We start from the raw sequence: 18,321 nt of genomic DNA, 5'->3' as shown, positions 1-18,321 counted from the left end.
CACGTTGCAGGCAATCTGAATGTCACACCACCCACGTGAGCTGTTTCAAGATGACGTCGTGTCTGTCCTGCAGCGAGCTGTCCACAGGACACGCATGTTGGGCCGGCTGGACACACCAGGCCAGCAGATGTGGACATAAGAGCGCACTGCTTGATTCATGTAATTTCATGACTGTACGTCTGTGACCATGGGTCATCTTCAGAGGAACAGATGGGTCATACATGTATTGTTCGCTTGATAAGAGGGATTCAGTAAAATGCGTTTTGTTTTTTGTTTTTTTGTTTTTTCCGTGGTGTGTGGTAATATTTTTTAAAATACGTTTATCCCCTTGTTGATTTCAGGCATTTTACGCACCTTTTATAGGACAGCGATGGTAGTGCAGTGGTAAAGTTTCTGGCTGGCAGTCAGAACTTTGTAAATTGCAGGTTTGAATCCCGCGGGTGGCATGTATGAGTTTTCTTTCCTCCCGCAGAAGGTGCACGATGTGGTTACACATACTCCAGCTGCTTGCATGGTGTTCCCGCTATGATGGTTTTGTGCACAAGTGTGCACAAAACTGGCGCAGTGGGATAGTTCATGCCTGCCCGACCACGTGTCCCTGCCAACGTCGCCTTGATGTTTTTTTGTTGTTTGCTCATACGAGCTGTTTCACCATGATTCACCCTCCCTGATTTGTACTTATTCGTACTATGTGTAAAGTGATGGTTTTCCCATTGATTCTGGGTTTTTGTTGAACGATCGATTATTTGTTTTCCATGTGTTGACTGTGCTCACCCACTCGCTTAATGTGACCTTGATTTTACTGTGAGCATCCTGGAAATGGCTGAATAACATATAAATGACAATGAAACAGTTTGAGTGTTGATTTGGATCCACAAATGATTCTGGTGTATTGCCTCAATAATGGCTTGGTTCAGTCTGAGTTATTACATTGTCACCAGCACTGACATTCAGTTTTAAAATTGATTATTTTACCTCATATCATCTAGAACTCCATTGTTTTGAATCTACACAGCTATGAATGACAAATTTATTCTACTATAATATATCAGTTCAAATAAGTTTAACTGAACAATGTTCAATCAGTTTACTGTGCAGTGTCAAATTTTACATAATTGTGTCCTCGCTTTGACTTGACTTCTGTGTCATGAATGGAAAGTTGTTGGACTGAAATGAATACAATTTTTCTGCTTTTCTTCTCTGCTCACTGTGAAAATAATGTAAAACACAAACATTTTTGTGAGCAAATACTGACTTTTTGTTCTATTTATCCTTAAAATTGTGCTCAAAATGCACCATTTGGTACTGCATTTTCAAAAAAAAAAAAAATTCCCATGGGAGCTCCCCCCCGCATACACACCGGTGGGAGAGGTCACCCCTCCCACACCCTTCCTGTTGGTACACACAGTCCAACAATTTTTAAGATTTTTCGATTTTTCGACCATGCTATTTTGAGAATTAGAAAGCTGCAGTACTCGTTGTGCACGGTTAGTAACTCAGCTTGCAGGTGTGTTTTGTGCATATTTTTACACGTGCAAAACGTTCATAAATCAAGCCTAGAGTGCTTAGTTTTACTGCTACATTTCTGCATGAAGTAGAATTGATTTTTTTTTTTTTTTTTTCCTTAATTCATGGCAGAGCTGTTAAAGTGCCAACCACATACATTGGATTGATTTTCATGTGCTTGCATTCTACCTTGTACAAGTGTAATATCAAAGAAAATGAAATGGGACTCTGTATCGCCAGATACTAATTGCTAAATGATTCTGAATGGGATCAAGGCTTAAAAAAAGGCTAAATGGTACATCTCTGTTTATTGTAATTTATTATCCTCTAGCAGCTGCTTGTTGTTATGATGATTGTATAGTTTTTGTCTATCTGGCTCTTTCATATCCCTACCCTAACCAGTCAGCCACAAAAACACAACACTGATATTTGTTCTATATAAATTGTAAACCTGCCTACTGCAAATTTCAAAAGTGAAGCTGCCAGTATTCTGTTTTTCTCAAATTCAGATGTGGTAGTGTGATTACATCAGCAACACACCTGGTTGTTTTTATTTCCAAATACAGTATCAGTACACAAAGTACATGCTCCAGTGAATATTTCCTAATTTATCTTTAAAGTCATCAAGCCAAGAATAAGCCAGAGGCGAATGCATTGTATGTAGCTAAATTGACTCAGTGTGTTGCTAAATGGAACAAAATGCATTTTGTTTGAAAAATGGTTACTGAAAAAGGTGATCTACTCTCTTATTATCAATTGCGGTGGCAAAATGAGTCCTTTCTGTTGTGTACCTAAGTGACATTAGGCCATACCCTTTTTCAGAATATGTCACAAGGGACTGTAAAATCATACTTTAGTCTCTCCAGTTTAAACAGCTTGGACTCCTTGAAGTTCTTCTGCGCTGAAGATATCATTTCTCTAACCCCGCTAATTGCTGCCACAGAGTGCAAATCAAAGTTATGTTTGTACTTGGCTGTAAAATAAAAATGGCTTGGATTGACTCTGAGGAATGCATTTCTTCCTATTTTTAGGTTTGCCATGTTTTGATGCAAGGCAGACTTTGACTTCGTTGTCTTTGTCGGGTGCAGAGTAGCTTTGAGCTTGAGCTGTCGTTAGTTTACAGAGCATATTAACTTGCTGCTCACAAGTGTTTATGTTTAATGTACAGAATCAAAGAGGCAAGTGTGATAGCTTAGCCGAAGGTGGCAGAAAACTATTGATTGAACCACTGAGTCCTGAGCCTTTTGATGCGCAAACATTTGTAGGGATCCATGACATCAGAGAGTAATCCTAATGGGTTTTTTGCCAGGAATCCTGGCACTGCTCACTTATCTGATGCTGAACACTTTGTACTCCAGTTATCTGAGAATTTGACAGGAGTCTCCAGTTTCATTAAGCTGTACGGGCAAAGCTGACTAAGCCCTTACAAAACACGTTTTGGCATTTCCACTCTGTATAGCAGTCTTAAAAGACTTAGCCGGCAGTAAAGGTTACATATATGTAAAGAACCATTACAGACTATGTCGTGATCCTCCGGTGTGTAATAAGACACATTCCCATTCATCTGACTCACTGCATGTGCTGTCTGTGTGACACCTTGGTGGGGTGATGTCATTGGTTTGTCGGCGAGACCAGTCAATGACTTGTCTGTCTTGATAAAAGAAGTACTTGGCTTTTTCCCGTATGTAACATGAATCATCTGTATGAAACATGTGGTTCCCATCTGCAGAGTTTCTCTATATTTGCCACATCTGTGGTACATTATCTGCTGGTGAGTGGCGTCACAATGATGACTTGTAATTTGTGTTCCTGATAGTGTTGAGTGAAATACCTCAGATAGCTTGTCCGCGCCAACTCACAGACTCGTTTTGCTGTTCAAGTGATTTTTTTTTAACACTGCAAAAGCAGTTCAGTGTACTTTAACATGACACACGTTTTATAGTTTTTGGTAATATAATGGGTCATAATATTTTGTTCATTGAAATTCTTTCATGTCTTGCAGCATACTTTTTTATTTGCTTTGGTTTGAAGAATCTCATCAGTGAGAACTGACATGCCGACTGGGATTATAAGTAATTGTGAGATTTAATGTGAATTTAAACTAAATTAGTAAGTATGACGTAGTTTGTGGTTACAGTTTTGTTCCTGTGTTTTCGTTGACAGCTGACCCCGGGTGGGAAGGCAGCTCAGGCCGGTGTTGGGGTAGGAGACTGGGTTGTGTCTATTGGTGATGCCATTGCAGAGGACATGACCCATGTTGAGGCGCAAAACAAGATCAGAGCAGCAACAGACTCCCTCACTCTCACTCTCAGCAAGTAAGTTTTTTGGTGTTGCATGATGCAGTGCAAGCCTACATGATACTTTCCATTGTTATCATGAGCAAATGCCACAATATAAATCTCCACAAAATACACTGCATGTCCTCATCCCTCCCAAAACAAAAATAACCCTCTCCATGGATGGTATGTCCTCCTGTGTCTACTGGTTAGCGGAATATGTGTAAATGAGCAAACACGGTATTAATGACAATGGAAGAAATGCTGCTTATATTTGGGTGCATTTAAGGTCAACTTGACCATTTATAAAGCACTTTTACATTTTTTGCTTACAACTCCAAGAACAATGAGGCATCAAAACAATTCCATCTTATTCATACAGCACCATCATAGCACAAGTCACTTCAAAGTACCATACATGAAGAACGTCTACACTTGAGCAACACCCATGAGCAAACACATTGGTGATGGTGATACAATAAACATTTTATTTTTTAATTAAGGTTATTACAACTGAACATTTTAATATCTGAGTTTTATTGTTCTGTTGACATTAAATATACAACACATTAACACATTTGATGAAATCCTGCAATATAACTTTCCAAAGCAACACAAAGGTGTGATATTTTCAGGACTGAAACAGTCTCCAAAAATCATGGTTATTGTTATTTTGGTCCCAGTGTTCTTTGCTGTATAGAAATAATGAAACTTGGGAGCTTTGCGTCATGCCTCAACCTTTATAATGAAATTAGAAAAACCTTCAGATTAAAACACTGTTGTTAAATTGAAAGCAGGATTTTTTTTTTCCCCTCCCCAAGCTATTTTAATTAACACGGGATAACTCTCCTTCAGGCGGCATTCATACCTGTCCACACAAGTCCTTCCAGAAATTCCTGCTTTGAGTATCTCTGCAGAGCACAAGCCAAAATGTTTCATCAGGAGCTTAATTATAAGAGAAACAGTTTCCCACCCAAAGACAGATGAAATATAACTATAAAGAACGTAAAGCCCCCAGAAATGAGAAGATGTTGACTGAAATAATAAAGACGGAACCATGTGGCTCCTTTTTGATTTAGTGGTTCTCCTGAGTGTAGGGCTTGTGAGCGCAGCTGTTACACGTGGCTACTTTTACAGCTAGATCACTTTGTTGTTGTCTGCCAAGAGGCACTGCTGTTAACTGCTGACAAATCTACTTTGTTCACTTGTTGAGCCAGACAGCCACAGGTCATTTTTATAGGACTTTACAGATTAAAGTAGAGAAGGAACGTAATCAAACAGTCTCAGATTTAGACATCCTGGTGGATATTTGTTTTGTTTCAGAGATGTTGTTCATTATTCAGTATATTGTAGACCAGACTACTGAATGTTTCTACTCACTCCACTTTATTTGTTCAAATGGACAGTTCTTGGTTCTTGTGAAACTGCAAAGAGACTGAAAGATGAGCAAAGATAAATTAGCAAATCCATCCATTTTGTGAACCCACTTATTCCTCTAAAGCCTCGGTCCCACCGAATAATGAAGGCTGAAGAAGGAGCCACGCATGGGTGTGGGGTGATTATTTGAAGAATGACCCACGTTTTCATCTTAACATGTATCCACTATGAAGGTGCCACTATGTGCCTCTGTAACCCGCATGTGCCGCGTAGCAGCCTCTAGTGAGCCACGACCGACCTGTCATTACAGCCTCGAATGGCTCGCATCAGCCACACTAAGCCACGTAGTGCCATGATAACGCCATGTTGGCGTACGTTTAGGCATGAGTTTGGTCCAAACCTCCAGCCCTCCCACACCTGGTCCCTTCAAAGTGTGGGTTTTCAATTCACAGATTCACAGCAGCATTTAAAGACGTCCCTTCTTTTTTTTTTTTTTTTTTTAACACAGTCCAAAAATAGACACCCCATCACAGTTCCGCAGTTGTGCGCTGTGCGCCAGGCTGCAGTCCACCTGTAATGCACCAGACCAGCTAGACCCGAACTACGGGTTCCTGGAGAGCCGCCTCTGTGCTTCTCGCTGGCTCCGCGGCTCTCTGGCTGCTTTTTTTTTTTTTTTTGTGGCTTTAAACCCACAAAACTTTATGGTTGTCCGTTTATTTCTGCAAAATCGCTCTTTTGCGCGCGTGCTGCTGTTGTCCTTTCATGGACAGCCGCCTCTCTGCTCTTTCTGGCTTCTGTTCCATCCGTGGCTTGCTGGCTTTATTTTTTCCCTGGCTTTAAGCACAGTCATTTTTACAACGTGATTCCACTTTAACTTTGTGTTTGTCTGTTTATTTCTGCAAAAGCGCTCTTTTGCGCGTGGTGCCGTTCTGCATATAGAATGAGGTGGCCATTTTATTATATACACCTGTGGATCATTTTCAATATATATATTTCTTTATTTCTTCCGCAGCTTACAAGTCACCATGATACAACTTTTAACTTTGTGTTATGTCTTCAAAATCCGTCTTTTGCGCGCTCTCCACCTGTGTTGCTGCACAGCTCCTGCTCTTAGCTGCTCCACTGGAGTTATTATCTTCCATGGCTTTAAACACACATCCACTTTCACGCAGTCACCCAAATTTTAACTTTGTGTTCGTCCAATATTGACTGAAATATCACTCTTTTGTGAGCTGGCGTTCTGCCTAAATGCTCGTTTGAAGCGTGGTGAGGAGTCACTATTGCCTCAGTGCACACACACAGCGGAGCTCATGTGATACATTAATTCCAGACGTGATTACAGGTATTTTCGGCATCCAAGGTTTGACAGAAAATGATTAATCTGCTACAAAATAATCACAGAGCAGGTGGAATTTGGTGCGCAAAGAGGAGACCCGCTCCAAAAATAGCCTCTCAGGTCTTGCCTCAGTACGCGCACACAGTGATCCATTAACAAGATATTAAATCAACATACTTTTACATACAACAGACATCAACATACAGACATACTTTTATAGCAAGGAACTGTTTTATCAAGCTATAAAAAACATTAAAAATAATTACTTTAAGCTGCTCAAAATACATCCCACATGGAGCAGGAAAGAGAGGAAAAAAGTGTCCAGATGAAACAGTCCTCTGTGATGCCAGAAGTGATTAGAAGTGTTTTCAACATCCAAGGTTTGGCAGAAAATGATTAACCCACTACAAAATATATAGAGTCCAGCGCACAGAGCAGGTGCAATTGTGTGCGCAAGAGGAGGAGCCGCTCCAAAAATAGCCTCTCTGGTCCTGCGAAGCTGCCAGGCGCACGGATAATGGACTTTTTGCAGACTCGTAAGCACCACGCAAATGCCTCTAAGCCGTCACAGTAACTCGAACACAAACTGCGCCACACTGTTGTTGCTAAATTTTGAACATCTTGAAATTAGCGCCATGCTCAGAGAGGAGCCTCGTTAACTGAAGATAATGCCTTTAAGAGCCACTCTGAGCCACTATAATGCCACGATAGCTCACGAAAGAAAAAAAACAGGGTGCGTGGCTCCTTCTTCACTCGGTGGGGCCGAGGCTTTAGGGTCACGGTGGCTTGGGGGTGGGGTTTGTGTAGTGGTGCCTATCCCAGCAGGCATTGGGTAAGCTGAAATTCAAACAAACACATTCACGCTTATCAGTTGCATCTAACCTGCGTGTCTTTGTAACTGTGAGGAAACTGGAGCCGCAAATGGAACCCACGTAAATGCAGGGAGAACTCGTGAGCACAACAAAGAAAGAACCAGGTTGCAAGCCATCCCAGTACCTTCTCGCTGTTTGGCAACAGTGCTAACCACTAAGCATCCATGCTACACTGAATAAGCAAATAATATGGAGAACAGTTTGTTGGAGGAGAACATGTCAAACAAAAAAGACAGTGAGAGAAGAGAGTCCACTGTGGGAAGCGATGAAGATCAACGGTCAGATTGCATTTACCAATGGAAATACAGTTCAGGTCAGTATTAATAGTACCCCAGGTTTTTAAAGACAGACTTTAAGATGTGGTCAGAAATAAAATGCGTGTAAACCTGTTTTGTGCAATTAGAGTATTTATGAAAGTGTCCAAAGTTAATGAACAACAGTAACAACAAAAATGTTATTGCGACATTTTAAAATTACAGACAATAGAGACTATTGAGGGAAGCCAACAAGATACCATTGACAACTCTGAAGAAGTTACAGGTTTTTTTGGCTTGTCACCAGTCACAGGTTTATATTGGTGTGGAACAGAGAAGGATTTTGTTAGCAAAAAGTGATCAGTAATAGGCTGAGGTCTTTCATGCAACGTCTGGCAAACTGCAGATGAAATATATCTGTTTTTATGAAACTTCTCCTCTGTTCCACTCCATGATTCATATCGCTGTAGTCTTTTTTTTTTTTTTTTTTTTTTTTTTTTTACTCCGTTTTATTTTATTTTCTTCCAGTTATTGTCCCACAAAGGTAATAGATACAGAACATATGCATATCGTTTCAATTTATACACTCATCTCCACACTGCAAAAATTATCATCAGCAAATACACTGACATATTGGAACCCCTATTCCCCTCTCCTCCCACCCACCTACCCACCCACAGGTTCATAGGATATGATGTACACTTGGCCAGCAAGAAACCAACATACATACATATAAATTAGATTAAACTATGGGACTCTCTCAAAGCTGTAATACGATGCAGATTAATTGTGAGGATGACTTATTTGAAGAAAATCAGAACAGAAACATATAACAAATTAATCTCAGATTTGAACGAATCGGAACAGATATATGGCAAAAATAAGGATCAGAAAATTTACGAACAAGTTTTGAAGAGACGCATAGATGAGATATTGGGTCAAGAGATAGAGAAAAAAGCAAGATTCACAAAACAGGCATATTATGAATTGGGCCCTAAATCCACTAAACTACTCGCCCGGAGATTACGAAAACAGCAAGCTGATAATACAATTCATAAAATAAAAGATCATAATACAAACAAACTGATGACCGAGCCAAAAGAAATAGAACATATCTTCAGGGACTATTATAAAAAACTATATACACAAACATCGACGGTAGATACTAAATTAATGAGAGATTTTTTTAAATCCACTTGATCTACCTAGTATTGGAGAGAAACAAAATAAGATAGTAACATCAGAAATATCACTGGAGGAGATGTAGAAGGGAATAGGTAGGTTAAGAACAAATAAAACCCCAGGTAGTGATGGCTTTCCTGTAGAGTGGTATAAAGTGTTCCAAAATGAACTGAGTCCACTTCTACTTAGGACTTTTAACTGGATTATGAAAGAAGGTAAGATACCCCCATCATGGAAAGAGGCAATTATAACTTTAATCCCTAAAGAAAACAAAGATAAGGAAAATTGTAGTAATTATAGACCCATATCAATTCTAAATGTGGACTATAAATTATACACTTCAATTATCTGTAAATGACTTGAAAAGTTCATGCCAGACTTAATTGAGGAAGATCAAACAGGATTTATATCTGGCCGACAAACACAAGACAACATTAGAAGAACGCTACACATCATACATAAAATTCAAAAAGAAAGCTACAATGCAGCTATGATAAGCCTCGATGCAGAAAAGGCATTTGATAGAGTAAATTGGGATTTTTTTTATACCAAACACTAGGAAAATTTGGCTTCACTGAAGAATCAATTAATTGTATTAAGGCAATTTATCAACAACCTACTGCAAGGGTAAAGGTGAATGGATCATTAACTGAGAGAATCGTACTGGGTAGAGGAACGAGACAGGGATGTTGGATTAGCCCCACATTGTTCGCCATTTATATAGAACTATTGGCACAAGCAATCCGCCAGGATACGGAATTGAAGGGTATAACTGTTGGAAATAGGGAACAAAAAATAGGCCTCTTTGCGGATGATATAGTGCTTTACTTATCAGATGTAGATACCTCTTTCCTGCGAATGATGGAAATTATAGAAAAATTCAGTTATGCAGGATTCAAATTAAATCTTGCAAAAACCCAGATTCTCTCATTTAATTACACCCCCTCAATACAAATCAAACATAAATATGGAGTAAATGGGACTCAAAACAGATTAAATACTTAGGAGTATATATAACCAAAAATATCTCAAATCTGTATGGGGCTAATTACAACTACATAAATCAAAATATAAAAAAGGACATGGAACGATGGTCTTACCATTGGATTTTAGTAGTAAGATAAATATAGTGAAAATGAATATTTTACCAAGGTTATTGTATTTATTTCAATCCCTGCCAATAGATATTCCACCAAAACAATTTATAGAATGGGATAAATTAGTATCTAGGTTTATTTGGGGAGGGAGGAAAGCCAGAGTTAAATACACTACGCTCCAATTGCCAAAGAATAAAGGTGGAATGGCACTCCCAAACTTTAAGATATATTTTTATGCAGTTCAGCTTCGACCACTAGTTAACTGGTGTGATGAAAATTATATAGCAAGATGGAAAGAGGTTGAGACATACATCCCTGACTATCACATCTAAACACTCTTGGGAGAGAAAAAACAATCCCTGGCCATATTAGGAATTTGATTGATCCAATAACAATATTTACACTGGAAATGTGGTTTACTCTTACCAGACAACTTAAACTGAAAAAGGGGCTAAAAATATTAAAATGGATAACATTGGATGGTGAATTTAGGCCTGGGCTGTATGACTGAACATTTAAAGAATGGAAGAAAAATGGAATGACTGCATTTTGCTGGAGGCAATGTGGTCAAATAAATGCAAACCACACACATCTTCTGGTGTTGCCCTAAAATAGAACTGTTTTGGGATGACGTGAACACTGTGATAAATGATGTGCTTGGATATAGGGTTTCCAAGGACTGTTCCACCCTGTATTTGGGAAATATAGGTATAGTAGTGAAAGAGGATAATTATCTGGTAAAAATTCTTCTTACGGCTGCCAGGAAGGCCATAACAAGAAAGTGGCTTTCCTCAGACCCACCTAGACAAAAAGAATGGTTGGATATAGTACAGGAAATTTGTGTGATGGAAAAAATGACTTACTGTTTGAGACTAAAAAAGAAGATTATAATAGGAAATGGTGCAAATGGATAAGTTATATAAACAAAGACATTAACATTTGAATGGATTTTATTTTTTATTCTCTTCACTTATATAAATGAAAATGTGATCTGAAACTGTAATGCCTCCTGTCCCTTGTGAGCTGATCCCATACTGTTTGACTACTGTTCTTTTCTGTATATATACTTGTAAGAAATAAAAAAAAAGAGAAAAAAAAGTAATGAAATAATACAATAACATAAATAAGTTAAAATAAGAGTCAATAATTAAACGAATAATTAAATGGGGGGGGGGGGTGTCACTGCTACAATCGATCATGTGTCAGTTCTGCCTCATTGTCAAGGGGTTCCTGCAACAAGTCATAAAAGGTCTTAAAAAAAAAAAAGCCTCCATGTTTTAAGAAAGCATTGAGAGGAGTCTTTAAGTGTATATATTTAATTTTTTTTTTCTAGTTTTAAGAAATACATACTATCCTTAACCCAACGAGAGAAAGATGGAGGGGCTTGTTGTTTCCACCTGAGGAGGATTAAGCATCTCGCCAGGAGTGTGGTAAAGGCTACAACTACATGTGCTTGAGCGGGTAAGACAGCCCGAGATCTCTCTGGAGTTGGACCAAAAAGGGCACAGATTGGATCAGGATCTAACTGGGTTCCAAACATCTCACTAAAGGCTTTAAAAATGCTCGACCAAAAGTTGGAGAGGTTCGGGCACAGCCAGAACATGTGGATTAGGTCTGCTGGTTGAGCTCTGCACCGGGGGCATAATGGGTTAGCATTCGGATAGATCTTTGCCAGCCTGGCCTTGGTAAAGTGAGCTCTATGCACCACCTTCAGTTGGATTAAACTGTGCTTAGCAGAGGTAGATGTGTGTATTAGTTTTAAGATGGAGTCCCATTGATCGTCTCTGAAAACTATTCCAAGATCAAAATCCCAGGCCTTCCTTAAATTTTCAGTGGACTGTGGGTTAATGTTCTGGATGAGATCATAGATCTGGGTTACAAGCCCTCTCCGGTCTGATTTCAGTTCCAGAATGTATTTGATGTGACTTTTTTGGGGGGGGGGGCTTATGTGGAAATGAATTAAATGTCTTTTGTACAAAGCTCCTTATCTGTAAATAACGGAAAAAATGGCTCTTAGGTAAATCGTAGGTTTAGGATAGTTGAGAGAAAGACAGACATAAATATGTCTTCTATATACAAGTCACAAATAGACTTGATCCCTTTGTTAAACCACAAATTGAATGCAATATCAGTGCAAGAGGGAATGAACATGTGATTTGACCTGACAGGAGAGAGAGCAGAAGGCCCCTGAAGCCCAAAATGTCTTCTAAATTGCACTCAAATTCTTATGATTGATTAACTGTTGCATTTGAGCTCAGAGTATTGCTTATAAGTGGCTAGGCTGCACAGATGACTGAGCCTAGGTGATGTTGGCATGATGAAAGCTCCAATTGTGCCCAGTTTGCTGTCTCTGCGGCCAGGTCATTTTCCAACCAATGAATTCATTTCTGGATGTTGCATGCCCACTAATAAGAAATCAAATTCAACAGCGCCTGTCCTCCAGAACACTTTAATCCTTGGAGGTGAGTCTTACTAATACGGCTAGGTTTGTTTGCCCATATGAAAGAGACAATGGTTTTATCAAGTGTTTTAAAGAAAGATATATATATATTTTTTTTTTTATTAAAATTGGGATGTTTTGGAAAAGATATAAAAATTTTGGCAAGACTATCATTTTAATAAGGTTAACACGTCCTATTATTGACAATGGTAGAGAGGCCCGCTTACATTTATTAACGACAATGATAAAGTTTTTCTTAAGATTAGAGGGAATTTCATCTGCCTTAGAGTTCAGGGGGAGGAGTTTGCTCTTTTGCAAATTCAGTTTATATCCGGAGATCTTTCCCAACTGTTTTAAAATATCTAAAATGCAAGGGATGGATGAGATTGGGTCGGAAATGTACAGGAGCATTTCATCTACATAAAGAGAAGTTTTAAACTCTAAGCCTTCCCGCTGTATACCTTTAAAGTCCTTACAATGTTGCAGTGCAATTGCCAAGGGCTCAATGGCCAGTGCAAAAAGGAGAGGGGACAGAGGACAACCCTGTCTTGTCCCCCATCTGAGAGGGAAGTAACCAGATGGAGTATTATTAGAGATCACCGACACCAGTGGGGAAGAGTAAAGCAACCTGATCCAGGCTATGAACGCCTCTTTAAAGCCAAACGTTTGAAGAGTAAAAAATAAATGTTCCCATTCGACCCGGTCAAAGGCCTTTTCAGCATCGAGCGAAATTACTACCTCGGGGCATGTTGACTGGGTTGAGTGTACGATATTGAATAACTTTCTCAAATTGGAGTAAGAGTGTCAGCCTTGTATAAATCCAGTCTGATCAGGTGAAATAATATCGGGGATCACACTCTCTAGGCGTTTGGCCAATACTTTGGATAATATTTTAAAATCAACATTTAACAAAGAAATTGGATGATACGATGCACAGAAGAGTGGATCTTTGTTTTTTTGCCAATAGAGAAATGGCCTGTCTCGGTGTCACTGGAAGGGTAGCTAGAGAGAGTGCTTCTCTGAACATAGATTGAAGAATTGGTGCTAGTAGGTGGACGAACTTTTTGTAGAATTCACACATATACCCGTCAGGGCCAGGTGACTTATTTTGCATGGAATTAATAGCTGCAACAATTTCAGAAATGGAAATGTCTGCACTCAGTTTAGCATTTTGGACCTCTGATATGCTAGGGATTCAGGTTTTTGAAGAAGTTGTGAGCAAGGACAGAGTCACCACTGCATTCTGATGTATAAAGCTCAGAGTAGAACTGAGAGAAAGCTTTATTTATGTCATCATGATCTGTCATTACCTCACCTGTATGTGATTGGATCTTTGTGATCGAGCTAGCAGCTACTGCCTGACGAGCTTGCAGAGCTAATAGTCCATTTGATTTGTGTCCAAATTCATAGACATTATGCCTGGCTTTCATAATTAGGCATGTTGCCTCATCAGTGGTTAGTAGGTCGAATTCAGTTTGTAATTTCAAGCGGTCTTTGTAAAGAACCGGATTCGGGCTTTGAGCATATTTCAAATCAATATCTAGTATTCGTTGGGAGATTTCATGCAGTTTTGAATGCTTTTCTCTAAGTGCAGAGGAGTAAGCTATGATTTATCCACGAATGTATGTTTTAAGAGTCTCCCATAGTGTGGCAAATGAAACCTCAGGGGAGGTGTTTGTCTCTAGGAAAAATTTAATTTGGGATGAGATAAACTCTATGAATTTCTCATCTGATAGAATAAGAGGGTTAAATCTCCAGATTCTGTTAGGGGTGGGGCAGTTTGGAAGATCCAAGTTAAGCTGTAAAACACTGTGATCTGATAATACTGGTGTATGAACAAGTTTTGACCTTAGGTAAAAGCCTATTAGCCAATAAAAAATAATCTATGCGGGTGTAGGTGTGATGTACATTTGAGAAAAAAGAATAAGTTCTAGTGTTAGGAAATTTTAATTTCCAAACATCTGAAAGGCCACACTGACGCATGAAATCATTCACAACTCCTGCAGACTTAGAAAGGCTCTGAGGTTTAGCTGATGACCTATCCAGGGTGACATCCAGTACAAGATTGAAATCCCCTCCTATTATAAGCTATCCATTATCAATCTTGGGTATCATCAAAAATAGTTTTTCAAAAAAATTACTGTCATCACAGTTTGGTGCATACAAATTACAGGATTGGCAAAGAACTGTCCAGCCACAATAACATATCACCCATTAGGATTGCTAATAACTTTTTATATTTTTATTTATTAATATAGCTGTCCCTCTTGCCTTTGAATTAAATTTTGAATGGAATACTTGACCGATTCATCTTCGTTTGAGACTGGCAACATTTGCATTACATAGGTGGATTTTTTGTTAAAAAGGCTACGTCTACATTCAGCTGCTGCAAATAAGATAAAACGTTTTGTCTTTTAACTGGGTTATTGACCCCTTTAACATTCCAGGATATGAATTTGGTGGGATTATCAGTTACCTTTTTATAATGACTACTCATACCAGTTCAAGAGAGCAGACCCATGGTAAATTAGGATAGTTTGACGGCAAAAGTGTCCTGTCTGAGTGATGTGCAGTAACAAAATGGGGGGGAATTAATGATAACAATAACTTCAATGACAAAAAGTAATGCTCCAGCCACTTGCACATAAGCCCATGAAATCTCTCTATGCATGTGCCTCTACCCACTTTGTGCTCGCTGTAGTCTTTTGAGACTGTAGTACCACACCAGTCCTTCCCTGACCTTATGTGGTGGATATCTTTAAAAGGAGCATGTGCAGTGTAAGGCATGGAGCAGTCACTTTACACAAGGGTGTGACTTTGATATTGAGGAAAACGTAGCATCAAAATGCAGTTTAAGCAGTTTTGCCCATTCCTTTTTGCAGCACCTTGTAAGCTCCATAAGTTTGGATGGGGAGCATCTGTGCACAGCCATTTTCAGATCCCTCCAGACATGTTCAATCAGATTCAGGTCTGGGCTCTGACTGGGCCACTCAAGGACATTCACAGAGTTATGCTGAAGCCACTTCTTTGATATCTTGGCTGTGTGCTTAGAGTCATTTTCTTGCTCAAAGATAAACCATCACCCCAGTCTTAGGTCAAGAGCACTCTGGAGCAGGTTTTCATCCAGTATGTCTCTGTACATTGCTGCATTCATCTTTCCCTCAATCCTGACTCGTCTCCCAGTTCCTGCCGCTGATAAACATCCCCAAAGCATGATGCTGCCACAACCATGCTTCACTGTAGAGATAGTGCCTGGTTTCCTCCAAACATGACACCTGGCATTCACACCATAGAGTTCAATCTTTGTCTCACCAGACAAGAGAGTTTTGTTTCTCATGATCTGAGAGTCTCTCACGTGCCTTTTGGCAAACTCCAGGTGGGCTGCCATGTGCCTTTTGCTAAGGAGTGGCTTCCGTCGAGCCACTCTACTATACAGGCCTGATTGGTAGATTGCTTCAGAGATGGTTGTCCTTCTGGAAGTTTCTCCTCTCTCCACGCAGGAATGCTGGAGCTCTGACAGAGTGACCATCAGGTTCTTGGTCACCTCCCCGACTAAGGGCCCTGTCCCACTGGCATTTAGAAGGATTTGCCTATGGATTGCGCACAAAATTGGCCCATATTCGCCAAATATCCACAATATCCGTGTAACATGCCTGTATGAGTCGGCCGTCATCCGAACACGCCCGTGATCATCCGCAGACGCACGCATGTCTGCAGCCAGGATTTTTGAGCTGTTCAAAAATCTGAATGCGGATGACATCTGCCTTACATACTCCATATATACTCAATTCATACACAATACATACTCACTCTATGCGCTGAATATCTGCAGTTAACCGCTGATATCCGCAACTGACGGGGATTTGCGGCTTGGAGCAGACTGGGACAGTGTGTAAAACAGATATATTGCGTGCCTATCATGTCCACATCACAAACTAAAATTTGTTGTAGCGAATGCATACAAATTGGCCACGAGTAAAGCGTTTTTATTACATCTACTTTGCAGCTGATTTGTGAACAATCTGTGAATGCATAACAAACACGTCACGTAAACCCAAAGTACTATATGTGGCAGAAAGCGACATACCTGCCAGTCAGTACTGGTCCGGCTGTGTAAATCCACAAAGACGTAGCTGCTGCAATCCAGGACTTTTATTTAACACCAACAAAAGGAAGAGTTGCTGTTTAACCACAACTCATGCTGAGGTCTGTTTTCTGTGACACTCTCAACAACAAAAAAAACCCGTCTCACACCCTGAGCGGCTTCCCCCTCCGGCTCCCCAAACTCATGAACAGTTAACCCTCGCATGACAACACTCTGTGGTCAACTTGTCCAAGTCCAGCAAATGCTCCAGAGGCTGTATTGTTGGTGTGAATAGTGATGCCGACGGCCCGAGTGCGCTTCTTTTATGACCGCAATGCAGATGCCGTGCACGCGCAACATGTGCGTGATGCATTCATAATACACCCGTAATACTGCCGTGATAATCTCAATGTGTCGGATCAGTTTCCTCACTACATGCGTTATATAACCTTGATTGTTCATCATATATTCGCTATATATTATTAATATATCTGTAATTCATACTTGGGACATTTGGCCATTTTTGTTGCACATGACAACGAACGCCCGCAATTTGTATACTCAATTCATGCGCAATTAATCCTCTCCCCAGTGGGACAGGGCCCTAAGGTCCTCCTCCCATGGTCGCTCAGTTTAGACTGGCGGGCAGCTCTAGGAAGAGTACAGGTGAATCAAGACAGCTTCCATTAATAATGGATAATGGAAGCTACTGTGCTCATTGGGAACTTCAAAGCAGCAGAAATGTTTCCGTACCCTTCCCCACATTTGTGCCTCATGACAAACCTGTCTCAGAGGTCTACAGACAATTCCTTTGACCTCATGCTTGGTTTGTGTTCTGATATGCACTGTCAGCTATGGGACCTTATATGTAGACAGGTGTGTGCCTTTCCAAATCATCCCCAATCAACTGAATTTACCCAAGGTGGTCTCCAATTAAGCTGTAGAAATGTCAAGGATGATCAGTGGAAACAGGATGCACCTGAGCTCAAATTTGAGCTTCATGGCAAAGGCTGTGAATACTTATGCACATGTGATTTCTTTTTTTTTTTTTTAAGTAAATTTTCAGAAATCTCTAAAAGCTTTTTTCCACATAGTCATTATAGGGTGTTGTGTGTAGAATTTTGAGGGGAAAATATATTTCATCCATTTTAGAATAAGGCTGTAGCATAACAAAATGTGAAGTGCTGTGACTACTTTCTGGATGCACTGTATGAAGGTCATTTCCAATCTTTTTTGGGTGCTCCCCCAACATTTTGAGTTATGCTGTCCACAGACAGATGAGATGAATCCAAAAAACATAATCTCCTTAGCAATGGAAACTAAAAAAAAGTGCTTTTTAGACATTTAGTGGATATTTTTATACCCTTTATCTCATATAAGGGAGTGTTGTGTCCTACAGTAAGTTTATATGTTTGCTTCAAGTCAGCCACACTCCACTTTGTGGTTTGCCTGTTCATTTTCCCACCTCCTTGTGGAGTTTAGTGGTTGTAAACATTTCATTTTTTTTCTCCTCTTTTACCCATGGTACTCTTTCCATAAATCCCAAGTCATTATCTTGCCCTCTCTTATTGTTATTGCATTGCAAGGTAAGCAAGTATTGGTTTCCTAAAACACTTCTCAGTGAAGCGTTTTTGTCAGTTTTATTTATTCTTATGTTGCAATTGATCAACTTGTTTCTTTTTTTGGTCAGGAGAGGAGGACAGCTGTACTGATAAAATAGAGTGGATTGCTTGTTTAGGTTTAGTGTCTCATTTTGTGTAGCAACAAAGTGCAGTTTATGGCTTCTTTTATGGGAAAGGTTTAGGCTTTGTCCAGATTTTTTAGGGAGTGGAATAATTATAATAAAAAAGAGCTTTAGATTGTAGGAAGAACTCTGCGTGGTATCGCTTAGCATCTG

The 18,321-nt window shown here is 39.7% G+C and overlaps 1 protein-coding gene across 2 annotated transcripts in view; it reads left to right on the top strand.

The window, feature by feature from the left end:
• The window catches only part of pdlim7 (PDZ and LIM domain 7), a 94,804-nt gene that overhangs the window by 24,425 nt on the left and 52,058 nt on the right, over positions 1–18,321 (top strand). For both annotated transcript variants that reach the window (XM_034181451.1, XM_034181452.1), the window contains exon 3: positions 3,670–3,821. In XM_034181451.1, the coding sequence (XP_034037342.1) occupies positions 3,670–3,821 (152 nt within the window). The remainder of the gene's footprint in view (positions 1–3,669; positions 3,822–18,321) is intronic.

This window comes from Thalassophryne amazonica, chromosome 11 (assembly GCF_902500255.1).
Source record: "Thalassophryne amazonica chromosome 11, fThaAma1.1, whole genome shotgun sequence".
In the NCBI taxonomy this organism is placed as follows: Eukaryota; Metazoa; Chordata; class Actinopteri; order Batrachoidiformes; family Batrachoididae; genus Thalassophryne; species Thalassophryne amazonica.
The sequence above is the reverse complement of the archived record's forward strand: the minus strand, read 5'-3'. Positions and strand labels throughout refer to the sequence as shown.